Source organism: Leptonychotes weddellii, chromosome 5 (genome assembly GCF_054177405.1).
Source record: "Leptonychotes weddellii isolate Sample4059 chromosome 5, ASM5417740v2, whole genome shotgun sequence".
Lineage (NCBI taxonomy): Eukaryota > Metazoa > Chordata > Mammalia > Carnivora > Phocidae > Leptonychotes > Leptonychotes weddellii.
This window is the reverse complement of record NC_138373.1, coordinates 9630247-9653239: the sequence shown is the minus strand read 5'-3', so window position 1 is coordinate 9653239 and position 22993 is coordinate 9630247. Positions and strand designations below refer to the sequence as shown.

At 57.3% G+C, this 22993-nt stretch overlaps 1 protein-coding gene across 7 annotated transcripts in view; it reads left to right on the top strand.

Annotated features, from left to right (window-relative positions):
- Positions 1-22993, top strand: part of GTF2IRD1 (GTF2I repeat domain containing 1) — a 103067-nt gene that overhangs the window by 61502 nt on the left and 18572 nt on the right. For 4 of the 7 annotated variants that reach the window (XM_081819599.1, XM_081819597.1, XM_081819594.1 and 1 more), the window contains 8 exons: positions 2138-2185; positions 3108-3173; positions 4191-4374; positions 9927-9976; positions 10201-10257; positions 11514-11597; positions 14841-15024; positions 15543-15571. In XM_081819599.1, coding sequence (XP_081675725.1) covers positions 2138-2185; positions 3108-3173; positions 4191-4374; positions 9927-9976; positions 10201-10257; positions 11514-11597; positions 14841-15024; positions 15543-15571 — 702 coding nt within the window. The remainder of the gene's footprint in view (positions 1-2137; positions 2186-3107; positions 3174-4190; positions 4375-9926; positions 9977-10200; positions 10258-11513; positions 11598-14840; positions 15025-15542; positions 15572-22993) is intronic. The other 3 variants (XM_081819598.1, XM_081819595.1, XM_081819596.1) reach the window with 2 other exon arrangements.

Sequence of the window (22993 nt, the reverse complement as noted above, 5' to 3'; positions counted from 1 at the left end):
AATTGGGGACTCCAAAGCAGACGGGTCACAGCCCCCCAGGAGTGGCCCCAGCCCAACAGAAGCTCCTCCTTGGTGGGGCCGAGGATACCTGGATTCGTTGCACGGCGGGGGCGGGTCCTCTCCTGCCCGGGCTCTGGATGGATCTTGGCTCCTTGTTGCTACTCCCAGAATGATGGCACATGGCCAGCTCATGGCAGGGACAGACTCCCTGGCCAGGTCTCCCCCTTCGTGTCCCTCCAGGCCACCTTGTAACCTTAATTAGTGCTCCAGGTGTGACACTTGGGTGGTTCCCTTCCCCTGGGACTGACCATTACCTGACCCCTTGTCACAGGTCCCTGCCCAGGAAAAGTCTCTGGTGGCCCTGCGGGTCCCACCAGACTCCTCTCTCCCTGACTGACCCCCCCCCCCCTTCATCTGGAAATGGCAAAAATGCAGTGGATTAGCAGGACCTTCCAGAAGCTGGCTGTGGATGGGGCTCTGCTTGCTTGCCTGGGAGGAGATCGAGGCACACCAACATGGGGTGGGAGGTGGGACAGGGACAGTGTAGGAGTGTCACCAGATCCGTTACCGCTGCGGACAGTTGAGCCAGGGGACATGAGAGCCACGTAAACCACGTGCCCCAGGTCGGCAGCCGAGTAGGGAGGGAGCTGAGATAGTGATCTTCCAAATGGCCCTGCGTCGTTGGCTGAGAGATGTTTCCAGGCAGTTCTGCTTCTCCCAGCTTGCTGGGGCTGCTACTGCAGCCAGAGGAAAGCCTTCAAGCCAAGTCAGGAGGGCCTAGCATCCACTGCCCACAGTGAGCCCATTTCCCTGAGGAAGGTTGAGGCCTGAAGCCCAGGGCTGGCCCTCAACCTTTTCAAGTCGGCTGAGCATAGGGGCAACCCTCCAGAATCTTCCAGCGCCTTCCACGCTGAGCCCCAAGCCTCAGGCTTGTCTGGTGATCCCAGGTGCAGGCTCACCTTTCCCTCCATCCTGAGCGAATTTGGACTCTTGGCAGCTCTCCCGGGACCAGCCTCTTTCCTTCCAGCTCACCATTCCCGCCTGGGGACAGGGGACCGTGCCCTGGTCTCCCTTGTCCCCACATGCTCCCTCCAGGAGCCGGCGGGAGAGCAGATGGACGCTGGCCTGGAGTCTGGCAGACCTGGGCTCCACCAGTTCCGCTGCTCTCCAGCTTGGCTGCACGTCGTGGGCCAACACAGGCCCTTGGAGGCTTAGTCCTGCGTGTGAAAGCACCTGGCGCCACAGCGCCCACAAGCTTCCCAAATTACAGCCTCCTTCCGCTTGTTACAAGTACTGACCAGCCCTTGATGCCTTCCTGGCTCCACCCCTGGTAATGAAGGGGTGCTGCTGAGGGAGGCCATGCAGCATGGCTGTCCCCAACCCTGCACCCCAGTCCCGGTGTCTGTGCGCACCTACTTACTTCCTCCTCCAGTCAGAACCTCAGTTTGCCACCGCCCCCCATGCTGCTCCTCCCTCCCTGCCTGTGTCCTTCTCCCCTACTGCTTTTCCGAGACTCTCATCTCCAGCCCAGGTGCTTCCCTCCTCTCCACGCACCCCCCCAGGCCAGCAGGGTCCCCCACCCCCATACAGCTTCTGCACTCCCCTTCGCAGTTGACGCGCCACATCCTGGCTATCTGGGGACAAGGCTGGGTCTGTTGCTGTGAGCTTAGGCGAGGATCAGTGCCATCTCATCAGAGAGCCCCGTGGACCACCTGACCTGGGGTAGCTCCACGCCCCCCCACCTGCCCTCCCCTTACCCGACCACCTTTCTTCACGGCATCCCTGCTGACTGGCCTTCTGTGTTCGAGCTGGTGTCACAGCAGAGGACAGGGCTTTGTCTTGTCCCTGCATGTCCTAGTGCCTCGAGCAGAGCCTAGCACCCGGAAAGAAGGACCGACCAACGTGGGTCTGGTCTCCAGACAGTGCGAACTGAATGTGCTCCGATACCTGGCTCTGAACTTGGCTTTCTTGTGTGAGGACAAGGGTGGGGTGCCTGTACAGGATCGAGGTCCCTGATCCCATCCGGGGGGTCGCTGTGCTCTGCTCCAGAGACAGCCTGCTGCACCCCCCTTGTCTGGCCTGACGTTCCTGGGGAGATGGTGCTTGTGGCTTCCTGGCACCCTCTCTTCTCTTTCAGAGAAAGGCCCCAGCGAGGACCCACGGCCCGAGGAGAGGCCCGTAGAGGGTGAGGCGCTGTCCACCTCCCACCTTTCAGCCCATCACCCCATCTCTCCTACCCTCCCCCACCTTTCCTCTCCCTATTGGTTCTCTCCACCCCATCTCTCCCCAACACCCCGTTTGGAGGTGGGAGTCCTGGGAGGAGGCTTATAGACCTGTCTTCTAGAACTAGGAGGTACCTGATCAGAGGCACAAGCAGCTCTTTCTGGTAAGGGAAATGCAGAGCATTCTCTGTCTTCGTTTTTATACATACCCTGCTTCTTTCACAAAGGTTTTAAGTCTGGAGTCTGAGCAAGTAGTATTGAGGCCAGGAAGCACAAAATTGGCTTTGTGTCCAGCAGACCTGCTCATTCTCAGGAACACCCCTCATTCTCTTCCTGCTGAGTGAGAGTTGTGCAGGACGAGAGATCAAAGTGGGGATGGGTCTGTTTCCTCTTGGGAGTATCTGCCCCTGGAATGGAATGTGAGTGGGTGTGTGAGGAGAGAAGGGTCTTTGCCCTAAACCCAGCCTGACCTGGGGTGGGGGTAGAAAAGTCCACTGCCACCTGGTGGCAGCGTACTCAGTTTGCTGGCCTAACACTCACCCACTAGCTAAGTCACTTCCTGAGCTGGTCTAGAATGACACACGCTTCGAAAGATCTGTGGTCGTTCTGAGGCTGCAAAGTCTTCCAAATCGTCATTCAGGCCCAGCGATACCTTAGACCTGATTTTAGAAGCAGACATTTTGAGTTCAGGAATTGCGGACCCGTCTGGGGGTGCCATTTCTGAGGAAATAGGTTAGCTGCTACCACCACCACGCCAGCCTCCCCCCATTTCAAGGTCCCAATGCAGATGGGCCAAGAATGATGCCGGCAGAGCTGGGACATGAGCTGAGAAGCGGGGTGCTGCTGCCCCTGGGGAGGCCCAACAGGCTGCCTTTTGCCTTCCAGACAGCCACGGTGACGTGATCCGGCCCCTGCGGAAGCAGGTCGAGCTTCTCTTCAACACGCGATACGGTGAGCCAGGAGCCAGCCGGGGCCCCGGGCAGCTCGCCCTCTCTCTAGCTGCCCTGCTTGCAGAGGGACGTGGGGCCCCTGCTGCTCCCTGCTCTGACATGAGGCAGGGAGGGGACGGAGGGGCCAGGGCCCACTGGGAAGGGGATGGGGACACCCAGGGAACCCCCCCCCCAGCAACGTGGCCCCCGTTGCCTTCTCCATCACCTGCCCGCTCCCGGTCGGCCTTGGCCTCAGGTTGGAGAGCCCGCTCTGTCCACTGCCAGAACCGCTCCTCCATCCTCATGGACACCCTCATGCGGGGTCCTCGGGAGGACACACACACAGCAAGACCTTTCCTACTCAAGAGTCCAGGAAAGAGGATGGGGCGGGGGCCAGGAGGCAGGGGAGGCTGTTCTTTTATGAGGCCCCAGTGGTTTGCCAGGCACTGGCCAGGGGTTTCACACAAGTTCTTCCATCTCACAAAACCCCCGTGTCCTTGTACCCATTTGACAGATGAGGAGACATGAGGCTTGGGGAAATGATATGGCTTGTCCGAGTGTGAGGGGTAGTGCCCGGCCTGGGCCTCCGACCTGTCCCATTCCCAAGGCATGGGGTTGGGCTACCCAGAGTTTGGGGTTATGTATGGATAACGGGGGGCTCTCTGGAAGTCCTTTCTGGCAGCCCAGGGATAAGCGGGCTTGGGCGGAGCCAAAACCAGGTCTCACCAGCCATCGGTGGTTTCTTGTGCACTGCCTGGGTACGAGGGTTTGGGGGTCCCACTGACTCGGGTTCGCATCCCCCAGCTCTGGGGCTCCGCTACCTGAGTCCCGTCCCCCTCTGAGCTCCTGGTCTCTTATCTGCAGACTGGGGTCACGGTACCCACCTCTCAGGAGGGTTGGGGGGTCAACTAAGCACTGACTCTCAAGAGAGCCCTGGCACGTGCACCTCCCCCCCCCGGCCCTGCACAGACGCGGGAGGCTAGAGCCGGGGCTCATGGCCCCATAGCTGGATGGCCCTACAGCAGCCGTGTTTCTGCAGCCAAGGCCATTGGCATCTCGGAGCCCGTCAAGGTGCCCTACTCCAAGTTCCTGATGTACCCAGAGGAGCTGTTTGTGGTGGGGCTGCCTGAAGGCATCTCCCTCCGCAGGCCCAACTGCTTCGGGATCGCCAAGCTCCGGAAGATCCTGGAGGCCAGCAACAGCATCCAGTTTGTCATCAAGAGGTAAGGCTTGGCCGCGTCCACAGGGGGCCCCTCCAGGCTGACCCGGCGCCTGGGAGCGGTGCCAGAGTGCCGTCTTCGTCTTCAGATCGGGGCAGGCTTTTTTGTTGTTTGGACACAGTGGGGCGTTAGATAAAGTTTGGCCACAGTTGGGCAAGCAGGAGGTTGCTCAGACCCTGCCCGGGCCTGCGAGACCCGAAGCAACCCGCCTGTTTGTCACCATGTGCAGTGGGAATCTGCCCACCGGCTTCCTTTTCTGGACCGTTCTGCACATTCTCTGGGCGTGTGTTGGTATCCTGGGCCGGGGGCATCAGGGCGCTGCTGAGGGCAGTGGCCCATTATCCCAGGGTTGGAAAATACGGTGGTGGCGGGTCCTTTCTGTTTCCCTGGGCATCTCGTTTTTGTCTTCGAGGGCCCAGTGGAGCTCCGCATATCCAGCCTGTGAGCCCAGCTCAGACATACAGTCCCTGTGGAAAAGATGGAGGCAGCTATTGATTTAAGGTGGGGGGGGGCGGGTCTGGGGTGACCTGTTTGTTGCTACTGTGTGATACTATTATGTCAATTTAGGCTTGGTTTGCTTGAAAGTGACAAGAAAGAGGAGAGTCCTAAGGGTTTGCTCCCCCTAGGGGAGTAGATGGCCCCCAAACTGGAAAATTCATGACATCCTTCATGGCGGGTGATGAGGCGTGGGGCAGGGCGCTCTCCCCCGGGGGCCTGGTTTGCACCAGGAGGAACAAGGAAGGGGGTACTCCAAGAGACACAAATAATGCACATGTGGTTCCTTCCTTCGGCACATACATCTGAGTGCCACCTGCGGGCCAGCCTGTGAGAAGCAGCACGTGCCGAGGTCTGCCCTCGAGTTGGCCAGTCTCGTTGACTAAAACTACCATCTAATGTCAGGTAGAGATAAATGCTAGAACCTAGGGTCTGGGGGCAGAGAGGGACAGGAGGAACCTATCTGAGGAAGCGAGGCATGCCGATATCTGGTGGCATTCAGGCAGAGGGAAGAGCAGGTGCAAAGGCCCTGGGGCAGGGGCATGCTTGCGTGTTTGAAGACCAGTGACACGCCAGTGTGGCTGCACACAGTGAGCGAGGGAAGGGTGGTAAAGCCTAGGAGGGAGCAGGGGCCGGATCATGCATGGTCCTGGCCTGGCTTAAAGAGTTCTGATTTTATTTTACAATGAATGAGAACTCACTGGAACATCCCGAGGAGACTATGACATGGATCTGGTCTTTATTTTTTTTCCTCCAGCTGTGAGGTACAAGGGGACCTCGGGGCTGTGGGCAGGCGCAGAAGCAGGGACCAGCAAGAAGGCTTTGCTCTGGCCCTGGGGACAGGGTGGTGGCAGGTGGAAAACGGGACTCACCCCCTGCTCAGGGGAGAGGGTGGGGTGGGGACAGGACGTCGGGAGCTGAATGTCCTGAATGTCCTGATTCAGGAGGGACGTGTCACAGGGGGGCCGCCTGCCACATCCATCCTCCAGACGGAGAACCAGAAGCACTTGGGCGGCTCAGCGGGGGAGCCAAGTTTCACGGCACATCCTCACGAGCTGACCTTTCTCATTGTTCAGTGCAGACACAGCTTCTCAATCTCCTGTGCTCACGAGCATTCTCTCACGCTGCTTTATACTTAGAAAGGGAGGCGGGTTAGCCCGGTGGCTCTCTGTCAGACTTGAAGACCAGCTCCTGGGTCTGAGTCCGGACCTCCCGCTCCTCCCCATGACCTTGGGCAGCTTGCTCCAGGTTGTTAAACAGGAAGCACTGTACCACTTCCCAGAGTGGCAGTGGAAGTCAAGGCTCAGCGAAGGGCTGGCGCACTCAGTACTCAATCGAGATGGGTTTGTTTTTTTTTTTCTAACGTCAGGTTTATTGGAGTTTAATGACATTCAGCAAAATTCACCGTTTTTAGTTGTATACCCCTTTGAACTTTGGCAAGCTCATATGTCATATAACCACCACCACCATCAAGATACGGGACAGTCCTATCACCCCGAAACCTTCCCTTGTGTCCCTTTGTGGGCCACCCTAGCTCTTGGCGACCGCCGACGTATCTTTTGTCATCGTTTTGCCTTTTCCAGAACATCCTACAAGTACAGTGATTCGGTGGCTGCCTTTTGAGTTGGCTCCTTTCACTTAGCTTTTGAGATTCATTCATGTGGTTGCCTGGATTTGGATTTCGTGTCTTTAAAAACATACCCGTTTTAAAAAGTAAGTTTAACTGATTCCAGTTTCCTGAAAGCCAAGCAAAGACTAGGACTCACATAGGAGAGCGCGATGAGCTTTGCCAGGCGCAGCATTTGGGGGTGGCCTTGCTGGGTGATTCTGAGAGATTGAGCCCTTAGTATATTTATTTTGTTATTTCTCATTTTAAAAATCAGCAGAAAAAAAATAAAATAAAAATCAGAAAATACTGTTGGGTATATTAAGCATAAAAGAGCCACTTGTCATTGATCTTACTTTAGAGAAGGGTGCCTTTGGTGGGGGCGGGGGGTGATGTAAATGTTCTGGAATCAGGTAGAAGTACAGTTGTATCAATGATTTCGTGAACATACTAAAAACCACAGATTGGCATACTTTGAAAGTGAATTTTATAGCATGTAAGTTCCATCTCAATAGAGCATCCATATTTATCTTCTGTATATTTGTGTGTACGTGCATATTGGTCTGCTGGAGTTGCCATAACATAACATCACACATGGGGGGGGCGGCTGACAGCAGAAATTTATTTCTCACCGTTCTGGAGGCTCGAAGTCCAAGGTCAAGGTGCTGGCAGGTTTGGTTTCTCCCGAGGCCTGTCCTCTTCACTGTGCCTCCAAGTCACCTTTTCTCCGTGTGCACACATCCCTGGTGTCTCTTTCCATGTGACCTAATCTCTTCTTATAAGGGCACCAGGCAGGGGATGAGGGCCCCCCCTGATGTCCTCATTGAAATTTAACCACCTCTTTAAAGACTCCTTCAAATACAGTCACATTCCAAGGTACTGGGGGGTCAGGGCTTTAACATATGAAACTTGAAGGGGACACAGTTCAGCCCATAAAAACAGAGAGTTGACCCTTGAACAATACGGGGGTTAGGAGAGCCGAGCCTCCCCTGAGCCCCTGTGCAGTTGAAAATTCATGTATAACTTTTGACTCCCCAAAAACCTAGCTACTTAGATCTGAAACGAATGTAACACTGTGTGTCCACTATAAGCAGATAAGGGGCGCCTGGGTGGCTCAGTCCGTTAAGCATCTGCCTTTGGTTCAGGTCATGATCTCGGGGTCCTGGGATCGAGCCCCACATCAGGCTACACGCTTGACGGGGCATCTACTTGAGATTCTCCCTCTCCCTCTGCCCCTCCCCCCTAAAATAAATAAATCTTTAAGAAAGAAAAAAAAAACCCATAACTACTAATAGCCTACTGTTGACCAAAAGTCCTACCAATAGCATAAACAGGTGATTACCATGTATTTTATATGTTATATGTACAATATACTGCATTATTACAATAAAGTAAGCTACAAAAATGAAAACATAAAGAGAAAATATAAAGAGGAGAAAACGAATTTACAGTACTGTATTGAAGAAAACGTGCATGTAAGTGGACCCATGCAGTTCGAACCCGTGTTGTTCAAGGGTTAGCTGCGTGTTTATATATATGAGAAACCACCTGCAGGAGACATCACTCACTGATTGTCACTCTTTCTGCTTGCACCTGACCTCCACGTCCTTCTAAACATATTCTTCTATACCTTCTTCTGGGCAGAGGGTCCCTTGCTTTCATCCAATTCTCCAAAGTTAAGAAACCCTTTGGAAATTGAAAATCATGGGTGGATTCACACAGACAGGAGACCGCTACCCAGGGAAGTCGAGGTGGAAGGTTCTGGTTCATGTAGTGCTACAGGGCGTTCCGATACTGACCACCCGGCATTAGCAGACCCCAGCTGCAAGTTCAGGGGTCCCTAGGCCACCTACACTTCTGAGCAAATGGCTCAAAATCCAGGGCTCCCCATGGCTCCCCGGGGCTCAATAATTAGCTAGAAAACCTCACAGAACTCAGGAAAGTGCTATGTTATAATTACAGTTTTTTATCAAGGATACTAATCAAGACCAGCCAAATAGAGAGACACGAAAGCCAAGGTCCCCATGATCTCAGGACATGTCACCCTCCAGCACCGAGCTTCAGTGCCCACGATTTTTATTGGGATTCGTGCTTGACTGGGTCATGGGCTGTGTGATTGAGCTCCATCTGCAGCCCCCTCCCCTCCCTAGAAATCAGGAGGGTGGGCAGGTATCAGGTGGCTCGAAGCCCCAGTCCTCTGATCACAGGGTCCATCTTCCAGAATCCCCCGAGTCATCTCGTTAGCATAAACTCAGGTGTGATCCCAGCATCCCATCAGGAATAAGCACTCATATTCCTGTCCCTCGAGAAATACCAAAGATGAGAGGTCACCTTCCAGGACCCAGGACAAGGACCAAACTCTTTATTATACAGCGCTGACTCTAAATGCCCTGTTTTCACTACAGATCTGTCCAGCTGGAGCAGCCTGTCTGCTTAGGAGAGAGAGGCATGGTCTGGAGTGTGTGGCAGGCTGGGGGCCTTGGGGAGGTCAGGCTGGCCAGGGGAAGGCTGACAGGGGACGATGGAGTGGGACAGGTAGCAGAATCACTCCTTCAAATCTCCTGAAGGGTATCATGGGGCTGGGGTGCTGGACCAGGGTGGGTGAGGCTGCCGGGAGAGGTAATGAGCTCCCCGTCATGGGGGTGGCCAAGCAGTGGCACGGAGACCCGGCCTAGAAGGGAGGCCAAAGGCCAGACTCTCAGGGCACCCCCCCACCCCCACCCCCCCGCCCAAGTCAGGTGACCAGTGGATGAGGACTTGGTGCCTCTCTGGCAGCAGGACCTGGGTATCCGGAGAGGCGGCCGGGTGAGGGGGCGCGGGCCTTGATGGAGCCCTGCCCCTTCCTGCTGTGTGGCCTCGGGCACCTTACTCACCTTGTCAGTGCCTGTCTCCTCATCCTGTAAATGGGGCGGTGGAAACAGTACCCGCCTCCAGCATGCGGAGAGGGCTCCACGACATCCGGGAAGGGCTTTGTGGGGTCTCGAGATACAGACGTGAGTGCAAAGCGGGGGGTCGGTCCCCGAGGCCCTGACTCCGAGTGCCACGGCAGCTCTCAGGTGTCCCCCAGAAACCCCGGACTTTCCCTGCCCCTCCGAGATCTTGCCACATGGTCAGCCCCGGCTGCTTCTCTGTGCTTCAAACTGACCCCGTGGGAAGCATCCCGGAACCGAGTGACGGTGTCCCCTCCATTTGGTCTGGGTCGGGCCGTCCTCCCTCTGGGCTGGATCCTCAGAGCCCAGCACAGCTCCCCCCCGATCTCAGGCGTGGGTCCTCAGGACAGGTGCAGGGGCTTGGGGGGGGCGGGGGGGGAAGGGACGGGGACCCCGGACCTGGGCTGTCCAGAGCTGGGAGGGCCTGTTGCTCAGCTGTGTAGACGGAGCCTCCGGTGCAGAATGGGGTTGTACAAGGAGGGCCAGAGGGGCCTCAGTAACTGCCCTGCTGTGGTGTTTTCCAGGCCTGAGCTGCTCACCGAGGGAGTCAAAGAGCCCATCACGGACAGCCAAGGTACCCCACGCAGGGTCACGGGCTGAGATGCTAGCCGGGTGCGGGAGGGGTCCCAGCTCTGTGCCCCATCCCTCATCCTTCCTCTACGCTGGTCCTACCTCCCCTAGCATCCCCCACCGCCCTCCCTGTCAGGTTCCCCACCCCCCGGAGATACCACCTCTGTCCCGGGGTCCCAGGAGCTGGCTGCTCACCCTGGCTTCTCTCCCCTCCTCCCCCGCCCCCAGAGAGGGATTCCGGGGACCCTCTTGTGGACGAGAGCCTGAAGAGACAGGGTTTCCAAGGTAAGGTTGCAGCTCAGGATGGGGTCAGCTGTCCCAGTGCCATGACCTTGACCTGGCTTGGGTTTGGAGGGCCAGGCTGTGGGTGGGAGGGGCTGGCCCCCGACATCAGGGCCTGGGGGTCTGCGTGAGGCTGGCTGGCAGGTGGAGCAGGAAGAAGAGGCTCCATAAGGGTGTGGGGGGCAGCAGCGTACAGGGGCCCGCCCTCTCCGTATCAGGCAGTCAGCTGTCTTCTCAATGTCTGAAGCCAAAGGAGGGCGAGGGCCCCAAGGGCCAGGGGGTTCTGTGGAGGAGGAGAACCGTGGCTGGGCCAGGAAGGGCCGAGAGGCAGTGAGCAGGGAGAAAGCTGGATGGAAGGTAGGAGAAGCTTGAACCAATGCAAGTGGCTTGGCAGGCAGGAGAGACAGAAGCAGGAAGTCCCACATGCGTGTGGGGACAGCTCCAGGGTGTGGCTGTGAGTCCCCGAGGCCGGGTTGTTCCCCAGGTGGCCCTTGGCTGGTCCCTGTGGCTCTGAGCGGAGAGAGAGAGAGAGAGAGGTCAGCAAGACCAGCAACAGGATGGGCCAGCCCAGGGAGTGGGGCGCCCAGAGATAGGACCCAGATCCCGGAGGGGGCTGCTCCCTGCCCCATCTCTCTCTCTCTCTCTCCCCCCCGGGTAGCCGGAACTGGATACAATGAGGTGTCCTCACAGCACTCAGCCCACCCATGGCTCCTCATGCGCAGCCTCACAGCAGATGGGGGTCCTCACCACGCCCCCCACCCCCAGCTGCCTAGAGGTCCATTCCCTCCCTCCTTCCCTCACCTTTCTCTCCCCAGGCAGTGCCAGGCTGCAGTCTCTCGGGGTCAGGGGCCCATCTGGGGTCCCCACAGCATGGGTTGGCACGTGGACTCTTTCATTGACGCCCCCCGGCTGAGGGACTGACCAGGGGTGGCCCTCCCCACCGGCCCCACCAAAGCCCCAGAACCTGCTCCCCCTCGTGGGGCCTTTCACTGCCCGGGCTGATTGACTGCTTGGGTGGTTTTCAAATGTCAACAATTAATTTCCCACTCATGGCTGTTGTCACAACCGCGTGGGTCCTTCCGGAAAAACACACATCTCCACCTGGATGTTCCTTCTGAAGGACTCTGAGGGTCCCACTCTGAGGATCTGATAATTGCCAGAAAAGGAGCTCCCCATCATTAGAAAATCATATTCCTCAAAAGTGCCCAAGTGCCTTTTAATTTAACAGCCCCAATCCATAATTGTTTTTCACTTTGCAGAAAATTATGACGCTAGACTCTCGCGCATTGACATCGCCAACACGCTGAGAGAGCAAGTCCAGGATCTGTTCAATAAGAAATACGGTGAGCCCCGGGGCACCCAGGCGGGAGGGCAGCCCGGCTGCCATGGGAAGGGAGGCGGGAGCTTCCTACTCGTAGCCGTGGTCATTTCCGGGAAAACCGCTTCCTCACGTTCGGACATTTCTTGAGCATCTACTATGTGCCAGACTCTGGGGATAAAGAATTGAAGGAAAAAGGGACCCTGCCCTGTTGGGCCCTGTAGACCAGCGAGGTGAGACAGACATTCAGTAACTACACCAAGTCTAGTAACGACGAGGGCCCGTTCCACGATTTCGCAGGAAAAGAGCAAGCTGCTCAAGAGAGAATAACTTGGATTGGGAGCGAGGGAGGCCTCTTTAAAGAAAGAAGTTCATCTCACAGAGAAGGAAGGGCAGGCTGGCCGAGGCAAGAGCACGTGTAAAGGCCCTGAGGCTTGTCCTAGGAACGGACAGGAAGCTGAAGTGGGGAAGTGGGGCTGGAGGGGAGGGGCCCTGGAGAGGTGGCCGGGACACAACCCCGTCACCTAGGGCCTTCAAAGGAACCATGGTCTCGCTTTTGTATTTTGTTGGGAGGACTCAAGGGACAGAAGGCACTCCGTAGTTTTAAAGTATCTTCCTGGCTGCCCACGAGGAAGGTGAACGGGTGCAAGAGGGCAGGGCTGGGCGACCAGCTCGGAACCGGAGTGATGACAGGCTGGCCGGGCCCTGGCAGGGATGCCGGAGGAAGGTGGATGGAATGGAGCTGAGCTGCAGAGGTAGAGTCGGGAGGTGCCGAGTTGGTGGGGAGCAGGGAGGCGAGGGGAGAGGGGAGGCGTCCCGTTGAGTCTGGCTTGAGGAAAACAAGCTCGTGCAGTTAAGGTGCTTCATGGCCTCAAGTAACAAAAACAAACAGGCTCCTGACTCAGTTCCTATGACCACAGACCAGATCAGCCCGCACCGAGCTGCCTAAAGTAACAATGGCCTTTGTTCTTGTGGTGTCCGTGAGTCAGGAGTCTGGGAGCGGCTCAGGGGGTGGCTCGCCTTCGGAGTCTGTCCTGGGGTTGTAGTCAGAAGGTGGCTGAAGCTGGAGTCACCTCCTGTGTGTGACCCCTAGGCCGGGGACCCAGCTGGCGCTGGAATGGCTCTGTCCCTGTTTCTGTGCCTTCTCCCCACGTGGACTCTCCAGTGTAGTGACCCCACGGTGGCTGGATTTGCCAGCCAGGTGGAAGCCGTCACCTTTTGTGTCCCAGCCTCAGAGCCTCTGCCATACCCTGTTGGTCGAGGTAATTACGAAGTCCCGCCCAGGTTCAAGGGGAGGGGACACAGGCCCCCAGTTCTCTGTGAGGGAGTGTCGACATGACGCTAAGAGGAGTGTGTGGGATGGGAGGAATGTTGGTGCAGCTGTCTCTGGACAGTATCATGGGCCACAGCTCACAGCCTGGGAAATCCAGCAGGAGAGCAGCCTTCAGGATCAACTGGATCCAGCAGTTCAGAGCTAATCCTTGGTGTCTTTCCACCATGTTGGCATCAGTCTCAGGCTGGCTTCCCGCCACAGCAGGTTGAGACATCCCACCTACACCTTGAGGAGGGAAGGAGAGGGCTGGCTCTTTCGAGGCCTTTCTCCAGAGAGCCAGGGGTTTCTTTTCTAGAATTCCCTGAGCCCCCCCCCCTTGTTTCTCATTGGTCCCCACTGAGTCACATGTCCATTCCTCACTCAATCCCTGCGGCAGGGAAACACCACATGCTCACTGGGTGATGGGGACCTATCACTGTGACAAGGGAGAGAGGGGGGATGGAGCACATGGGCTCACAGACAGGCAGACACCCACCCCAAACTGTCAGCTAGAGAGAAGGGGCAGCGCCCTCACCAAGGAGGGGTAGCTTGAGGGGGAGAGGATGGGTGCCATCTTGGATGTGTTGAGTTTGAGGGCTGAGTAGAGATGACCCATAGGCAAGTGGGGATCCAGTTTGCTGTTCAGGAGAAGTGTCTGGATTGGATGAAAACTTAGGCCAGGAGGGTAGAGGAGCAAAAAAGAGGACCCAGACCAAAGGCCAAGGAGCCCTGGTGTTTAGAGGTCAGGTCCAGGCGGCAGCATGGGGTCACGGACATCAAGGGGAGGGCTTCAGGGAGGGAAGCATGGACATCTGTGCCAAACGCTGTCAAGAGAAGCGCAGGTGTCTACTGGATTTGGCTACATGGAGGCCATCGGTCATTGTAGCAAGGGCCGTTTGGGAGGTGAGGATCTCTTAGCCATCGCATATAACCTAGTCAGCAGCACAGTCAGGATAAAGAATTAAAAACAGGCAAATCCGTCAAGTCAGAGTCGATGAGGGGCCACCAGGGCTCGGGGAGGCGGGACGGGGAGAGACTGCAGATGGCCACAGGGTTTCTTCCCAGAGTGATGAACGTGTCCTGGAACTAGCTCGTGGTGAGAATTTCACAACCTCGTGTGTACACTAAAAACGCTTGGATTGTACACTTTAAAATGGTTGGCTTTATGGTATGAAAATTTTATCTCAATGAAAAAAAAAACCAACACAAAAACAGGCAGGAACAATGGTCAGGGGTCATAGGAAGCCACTGAGATTCTGTACGTGGGGGATGCAGATGACAAATCAGGCTCTGAGTTCCCTGGGAGCCAGAGCAAAAAGGGAAATGAGTCCAGTTATACCAGTCCCAGTATCCTTGAGATAAAAGTTAGTTTCTTGCACAGAGAGGGTTCCAACTGTTCTTCCTCGAGCTGAGACGTGCAGAGATTTCTGCATCGTGTCTTCATAAAGGGACGCCCTGCAACGCAGGGGATGACGCTCTCAGTGGGCCCCTTGGAGGGATCGCAGTGAGCTCCTTCCCTCTGTCCAGGAAGGACCCCAAATGCAGTCTGCCCTCAGGCCAGGCGGGTCCCAAACCAGGGTGAGGCAGAGCCCCGGGGGGCTGATGGAGGGTCAGGCGTTGTAGGGAAGGGCCAGCCATGGCCACAGGTCCCATCCTCCATGTGGGCCTGCAGAATCTCAGGCCGATAGGCCGAGGAACCTGAGCCGCTACCCTCTCCCCTGTGGCTGAAGCCCCGCGTGCCCTGCCCGTTCCTCTGCCCCGCCCGGACACTCGGTACCCCTGAATGACCCACTCCCTAACTCCTAGCCCCCCACCGATTGTGCCTTCCCACGGGGCTACATGCCAGCCCCCATACCCCCCCCAACGCACACGCCTTCCCATCACGCTCGCACCCCGCGTCCACACACTGGCCCTGCTCTCTCTCCTTACGACCCGTCCTCCGTCCCTCCTCTATAGGAGAAGCCCTGGGCATCAAGTACCCCGTCCAGGTCCCCTACAAGCGGATCAAGAGTAACCCCGGCTCGGTGATCATTGAGGGGCTCCCCCCAGGAATCCCGTTTCGAAAGCCCTGCACCTTTGGCTCCCAGAACCTGGAGAGAATCCTCGCAGTGGCTGACAAGATCAAGTTCACGGTCACCAGGTACTCAGGGGCCGGGTGAGGAGGCCAGACTAGCATGCGCGGGGCCCTTGGCTTTGCCTTTGATCTGGTCCCGCCTTGTTCTGCTCTCCAGTGCCATCCTCGGTCCCGGGGCGGGGGGCAGGGGGCGGTGTGCAGAAGGGTGACTGCAGGCCGGCCAGGGTGCAGGGAACCCCACATCAGCCACCACAGCAGAGGGGTGGCCTTCCCGTCACCTCACTGCCCTCCCATCCCAGCCCTTTGGGAGAGGCGGTCAGCCCACTTCAGAGGGGAGGACACGGAGACAGGTGATTTGCCCGGGGTCACAGAGCCAGCCAGGGCAGGGCCAGCAGGAGGCCCTGGTCACCCCCCCCCCCGCACAGCACACTGCCACATCGTCACCGTGTCCGGCCCGAGCAGTGACTCCCCGGGCAGCTTGTTCAGATGCCATTCTGAGGCAGCCGGTGTGGGGTGGTCCCCAGACATTGCCGAAGAGCTCCCAGGTCCCCCTTCTGACACTCCTATCTCTCTTTCTCTTTCAGGCCTTTTCAAGGACTCATCCCAAAGCCTGGTAAGAGGGACTGGCTGTGGCGGGGGGGGCCGCTTGGCATGGGAGGCCGGCCGCCAAGCTGGGGGCCAGAGGCCGGAGCCCAGCTTACTGTGGGACACCAGGCCCTGCCCTTCTGTTCTCCCACCTCCTCTGGGCACCGGCCCCAGGTGGGAGGAGGAAGGCCACACTGGAACCTCGGGCCGAGAAAAGGGGGGCAGGGGGGGCACGGCTTGACTCATGTGCTGTACCTGGCCAGGGTTCAGGAGGGCGGGGGCCCGGCCCTCCCCTCCTAATGAAGGGGCCTGGTTGACCTGAGTGTGTGGGTGAGCTCGGTGGCAGGTGGTTCCTAATCGCAGAGGGAGGGGTTTCTGCATCAGGCCCACCAAACTTGGGCGGTAAGATGGTGGTAAGTGCTTCTTCAGCCTTAGATGGCAAGCTGCCTCTCCTGACGTCCGTCTCCTCCATGGGCTGTGTCCGGGCCCTCCCAAACCCTGAAGGAGAAGGGCGCCTGGCCGGCCCGGGCCCCATCCCAGGGGATGCTGAGGGAGAGCAGAAACACAGTGAGGCGGTCTGTGTGCTCCCAGCCACTCCTTCCAGAAGGAAGGGTCCCCGTGGGGGCCTGAGCATGCAGATGCTCGGGGGGCAGGCACAGTCATTAATGAGCTTGGGAAGCAGGAAAGGAAGTCAGTTCTGATACCTGACGTGCGCTAGCAGGTCAGCGCTTTGCACTGTGACCTTTTCCTGTCTCCTTTTTACGGAGGAGGAAACTGAGGCCGAGGGAACATCAGTGACTCCCCCGGATGCCCTACCCCTAGTGAAGGGACTGTTGGCTCCAAAGCCTGGCTTCCCTGCAGGGAGGCCCAGTGATCCGGGTGGTATGTAACGCAGAGCGGTTACGTACCTTTGCGGAGGAACGCTGCGGGGCAGAGGGTCAGCCAGCAACCTTCCCACAGACCCCAGGGCTTCCGGGCCCTTCTGCCCACAAGGGCTTGCCCTCCGGCCCGGGGAGCTCGGCTGCCCATTGGCGGTTAGAGCAGCTTCCTGACGTCTCCAGGCCAGTCTGCCTGTCCACCCACCCTTCGGCCTGTGCTTTGGCTCTTCTGTGCGCAGAGAGAGCCCTGGGAAATGCTTTCTCTGCCCACATGGTGTGGAAGAGGGTGGCAGGCTGCCTGGAAGAGGAGATGGGAAAGTAGCCCTTGGCCCAGCCCTCGGGGGGGGCCTGCGAATGCCTTTCCAGGCATTGGCTTCTCAGGCTGGGTGGCCCCCGGCAGGGGCCGGGACAGACGGGCTGGCCGGCCAGCTCCGTGCTTACTCAAGGCACTCGTCACACCGCGCTGGGAAGGTGTCCAGGCTCGCGGGGGCCTCCAAGAGTTCACGAGAGGTCACAGCCTGTCTCCAGGCCCTCCAGCAGACAATCACCAAAGCCTGATGCAGGCCAGCTCCTGGGGTCCCCAGGTGAATTGAAGCTGGAGCTCAGGTGTCTGGGGGAGGTGGGACGTTAGCAGGTGCCGTAGTCTGGAGGAAGGTGGGCTGAACCAGACGCAGGTGCCCTGGGCATATGGATGGCAGGGGTGGCAGATAATCTGATTTGGGTTGGGGGTCGGTGGCAGCACGTCGGCCGTGGGAAAGCACAGGCTGCTGCTCAGACAGACCTGGGTTCAAATCCCTGCATCCCCCCCGCCCCTTACTACCCATGTGACTCTGGGCTCATTATTTCACATCCCCAAGCCTCTACTTGCTCATCTGTGTGATGGAGAAACGCATACCTGCCTCCCTCGGTGATCGGAACTGGAAAAACGGTGGGCAGTGACGGGCGGGCTGTGGAGGACTGTTTCTCCCCTGCTGTCCTGGGGGGGCTTCATCCTGACGCTTGGGTGAGACGTTTGTGAATCCTTCAGCCCTGGACCGGCTGTGATGGGAAGTGCTCAGCCAGTGGGGGCGGCGGTGGTTATTCCTGGGGCTTGGGAAGGCTTCCCGGAGGAAGTGGCATTGAGCCGGGTCTCCGAGATGAGCACAACAGGGTGTGGTACTGACGCAGGGCCCAGCCTAAGTGAAGGCACAGACGGAGGGGCCATCAGAGCACGTGGCTGGGGCAGGGGTAGGGGGTGAAACCAGCTTGGCCATGTCATGGCAAAGACACAGGCCTTATCCTGGGCACAGCGGGGCCTTCAGGACACTTCCCTAGTTCTTTCATCCTCTTCCAGAAATACGGAATGGAAACTCAGAAGCACAAGACATGTAAAATTGAACCAGATTTCTACCGAAAGCCCACATTGCATAGTGGGAGAATCTGAGTCCCATTTTCCTCCCCTTTTCCCTGGGCTCGTGTCCAGGTTCCAGAAGGCTTCATAGTGCCAAGGAGTTAGGGTCAGGGGGCCCACCAAGTCTTGAATATCATGTGTCCACGTTGGTACCCACAAGACGTCCATGCAGATGGTTGGAGAGATGCCCCTTGCTCCTCCCCGTTGAGGCTTCCCCAGGGCCTGGAACCTTCTAAGAAGCCCATCCATGTAGCCACTTCCATACTGCGGAAGGTTTGAGCATGAGCAGACCAGTGACTGGGGAAGGCCTGGTCAGTGGGTGGTACAGGGTGGGAGGGCAGATGGGGGTGCGGTGGGGAGGTGCAGGGGCGTGAGGCTTGGGAAGAAGGGGGCTTCCCTGGAAGGGGAGGCCTGTTAAGGATGGCTCTGAGATTTTCTAGGTGATTTATCGAAGGCTCCCATAGAAGCCTTTGCTAAGAGAACCATCTGAGAAAGTGAATGCTAAAGAAAATTATGCTTTGAAGATAAATCGGTCGTTAAACCTGGGGCTTTCACGATGCTTCCTAGAATCGTGGGCCAGGCCAGAGTGGGGAGACGGGATGGCCATTCCTGAGCCAGCTTTGTTCTGGGTCAAAAGAGACGATCCCGGGGCCTTTAGCGTTGTCCCAACTGGGTACATCACATCCGCCCTCAGGGCCTCAGTTTCCCCCCAGGCGCCTGGCTAATGATGGACTTGGACCGAGTCTCAGAGGACAGTGGGTGGGATTTGGGGCCTCTGGTCCGGGGACCTGTGGGCCAGCGGCTTGACAGATCCCTAGGGGGTCGGAATGCTGGCTGGAGGGGTCCTGGTGGGGGGACCTGGGGCTGCAGAGGGATGGTGGGGCCAGGCCCTCCACTCGTACCAGCGTGAACTCCAATCCTGCCTTCAGTGGACCCAGGTGACCCAGATGTGACCTCAGGAGCCCTAGCGAGTGAGGCCCAGGAGAGGTCCACGCCGTTGGAGCTGCCGTGTTAAAGCAGAGAGGCCGGGCCGGGGGGGCAGGGAGGCAGGTGCCTGGGGACAGCACTAAGAGTCCCTCAGAGTCCCTCAAAGCCCCAGACATCCTGCTCTCGGGCACAGATGTGCACCAGGGGCCACGGGCCACAGTTCCGCAAACACGAGCACAGTGGTCGTGTTTGCTATGGAGGGGGTCTGGGTGAGCCTAGCACCAACTCAAGGCACTCTCCCCAAACCCAGAGGGGCCCACAGCCATGAACACCCAGCACAGCAATGCAGGCTGTTCGGGGTAATGCTGGTTGTGGTGACACAGGAAGGAGAGGCCCTCCACCTGGGCGGCTGGGGTAGTAACAACCACAGAACATTCTAGTAGGTCATAAAAAGCCTGAAGGGAAATGCAGATACGTGCCCATGCTGGAAATTTGGAAAACACAGAAATCTAAGTGCCCAGATGGCTGTCCGTTTTTAGGATGATACATTTCTTCCAGATTTTCCCCCAAGCTTATTAACTTTACATCTCGCTGTTGTTCTTTCTATAAATTTACATGCATACACGCTGAAAACATAAGCATTTTCTGATGTTTTTAAAATGCCTTATGACATTCCCTCATCAGGCTGTTATCATAGTTGTGCAACTGTCCTGTCCCCCAACCGTGGACATTGGACAACTGCCCACACCGTGGACACCTAACCTCTACATCGTGCTTATGATCTGCCGGTCGCAAAGCCTTCCCATAGCAGCGCACGGGATCTCCCCCAATAACCAATCTTACAGGAAGAAACTGAGTTTCAGAGAGGTTAAGAAACTCACTGAAGGTCACACAGCTTGTGCCCGTGCCTCCCCAAGCTTTCATCCACACTGGGTCGCTCTTTGCTCCCCCTTCTGGCTGCCGGCATCTCTAACATGGGCCCTGCCTCTCTCACCCTTTAGGCTCACAGTTAATCCTTTGGGTTTATGTATATGCACAACAAAAATATATTGTCAGAAAAGTGTGCGGCTCTTGATCTCGGGGTTGTGAATTCGAGCCCCACGTTGGGTGTAGAGATTACTTTTAAAAAATTATATATAAGGGCGTTTGTGTGGCTCACGCGGTTAAGTGTCTGCCTTTGTCTCAGGTCGTGATCTCAGGGTCCTGGGATCGAGCCCCGCATCACGCTCCCTGCTCAGCAGGGAGTCTGCTTCTCCCTCTCCTGCTCCTTCCCCCATTTGTGTGCTCTCTCTCTCTCTCTCTCAAATAAATTTAAATATATATATGTTTATATATTTAATATATATATAATATATATATAAAATATATATATATTTTGCCTGTTTTATGGCAAGCAGAATCTAGGAATACAAAATAGACAAAAAATCTCTACCCTCATGGAGCTTATTTTCTAATGAGGGAGATAAATAAGATAAATAAGGACAAAGAGCAATGTATTTGATAGTGACAAGTGCCATGGAGACATACAACACAGATAGGACTGTCAAAAGGACAATTTCAGATAGGTCAGCAGGAGTTAAGACCTGAAAGAAGTGAGGGTATGGGCCATGTAGAAATCCCAGTCGAAGCATCTAGGGAGGGAGTCAGTGCAAAGGCCCAGGGGCCCTGGACATATTTTGGAAGTAGGGCTAACAGGATTGCTGATGCAGTGAGTGTGGGGTGTGAGCGAAAGAGTTTGTCCTGAGCAGCTAGTGGGCGAGAGGGGTCAGCATCTGAATGTCACCAAATTAGACACCCAAGTGGCCGGGTTGGACAGGCAGATCTATAAATCAGAGAGAGCATCTTGCTGGAGACATGCAGCTGGGGGCCATTCCACATGTAGCGTGTTTTAGTCAGGAAGCTGGATCACCGTGGGGATGAGTGTGGACAATTCGGAGGGGTCCAAGGATGAGCCCTGGGCCCTCCTGCATTCGAGTGTTGGAGAGATGGGGAGAGACAGATGGCCAGAAGCCAAGTGAGAAACTCGGAGAGTGGCCACCTGAGCCAGATACTGCGTGCAAGGTCAAATACGGGAGGAGACCTGAGACTGGCCTGGCCCACGGGGTTGAGCCACCCCCAGAGGTCATGGGCAGTGGGGTTAGGAGCCATTCCGGGGAGGGGACCCGAGTGGATTAGGAGGGAATGAGAGCAGAGAAATGGGTCGCACCAGGGCCAGGAGAGAGGTGGGGCGGGTCTGCCGGCTGAAATGGGATCAGGAGCGGGTTTTAGAGGTAAGAATAGCCACAGCATGATTTTAGAGAAATGAGTGATGGGGGTGGGGAGGGGCAAGAGGAGGGACACCGCCGCCCCCTCCCCCCAAGAAGCAGGATGGGTGCAAGAGGGGAGCTGAGAGCTGGTGCAGGAGCCCCTGCCGACTCCTCCTAGGGGGACAGGGAGGTGATGGGGCGGGGGCTGTGGGTTCCCGTGGGGATGAGAGACTGGTGGAGTCAGGTCCTAGAGGCAAGGGCTAGAAAGATGGAAGGGACAGTCCCGTCTATCCTGATGTGGGCTACCATGGAGGGGCCCCCACTGTGGATGACCAAGAGGTTTAGATGTGGCTGGTGGAGGACAGCAGGTCGAGGCATGGAGGGCCAGGGGCTTGGAAGGCATGTCTGCCTGCGGGTTGATCCCCAGGAAATGTGACGGGAGCAGAGTGGGTGTCCCAAGCCCCAGGCTCCATGAGCTCAGTGCCACCTACAGGCAAAGACCAGCCTTTCTCCCCCTGGAGACCTAGCTCCCTGCCAGGAGACCACCTGAATCTGGGGCCAGGGAAAGCTCCCCAGCAAGCTGACCTTCCCCAGGTGGAAAAGGGAGCAGGAATTCCAGACTGAGGGGGTGGCACCCACAAAGGCAGAGCTGTGTCCCATCTCTTGCTGAGCGCCCACACATGCCAGGCCCTGTGTCTCTCACACGGCCTCATGGAGCCCTTCACAAGCCTGTCAGGTAGACACCGTGGTCATGCCCATTTCACGGCTGAGCACACTGAGGCTGCAAGAGGCAGCCTGGGTTAGCAGGGGCCCAAGTCATACCCAGGTCTGTGCTCTTGAGGAGCCTCAGCGGGGAGTGTTGGGTGGTGGGGGAGGAGGATAGCGAAACAATGAGGCCAGAATTAGAAAAGGCCTGGACCAAAACTTTGCTGGTGACTCAAGCTTTAGCTTGTAGCATTGGAGGTTTTCTTTTTCAGTCAACAAAATGATAGGATCAGATTTGCGTTGTCTTACAATTACCATGGTAACCAGGCTTCCACCCACCAGGGGTGGATTGGAAAAGCAGAACTGGGCCAGTGAGGCCAGGGGAGGGTTGAGGAGGCTGACCCCAGGCGGCCGGCGGCAGGACCCAGCGGAGGTGGGTGGTGCTAGGATCTAGAGGTGGCATCGGTGTGGGAGGGAGGCCAGGCGGAAAGTTCCAGAAGGGTGATGGTGGTACCCAGGCCCCAGGCTGGGTCTCCGGGCCCATGAAACATCCAGGGGCCCATAGCATTAGTGGGACCAGATCGGTGCTTTAGCGCAGGGTGGCGATGGGCTGGGCAGGGCCCGTGGGAAGGTGGCAACTGCCGCCACCCCTCAGACCAGTGTGTCGCCAGCAGAGATGGCCCAGGGGGCACACTGACCTCCAAGGGACCTTGCAGGAAAAGAGCCTGTGAAGGAACAGAGGGAGGCGGAGCCCGAGGAAAAGAGGTGGAGGAGTTTGCTGGTAAGAAGAGCTGAGAGTGGGAGCCCTTCTGGGAGACACCAGAGGGATCAAGGCAATAACATTCTAGAACTATTCTCAAATAGCAGTGGCCAAAAAAAGTGCCTTGTTGGGTAGTGAACTCCCCGTCACTGGGGGCATTTGAGTGGAGATCGAGCAGCCACTTCCCAGCAGGAGCTGCCTTTGGCTTAACTGTCGCCTGCCTGGAGAAAGGGAACCCTAGCCTTTGAGAACCAGGAAGGGCGCAGAGGGAGGGTCCTCATCCACCTCATCACTTCCCAGTGCCTCCCAGCTCCCTCCTGGGCAAACGCAGTTCCCCCGGGACCCAGGCCCCCCCAACCCCACCCCAGCGGTGCGGCCCTCCCTGCCAGCTCCAGGGGACTCTCCGATGAGCAGCCAGAAGCCAAGAAGCAGGCCCCCCCCCCTCCCCACTCCCCACCCCAGAGCAGGGGCTCCGGGTCCCAGAGACAGAGCAGAGCTGCCGACTTCCTGTGTAACTCCAGCAAGTCAGGTTTGCCTGCCTGGG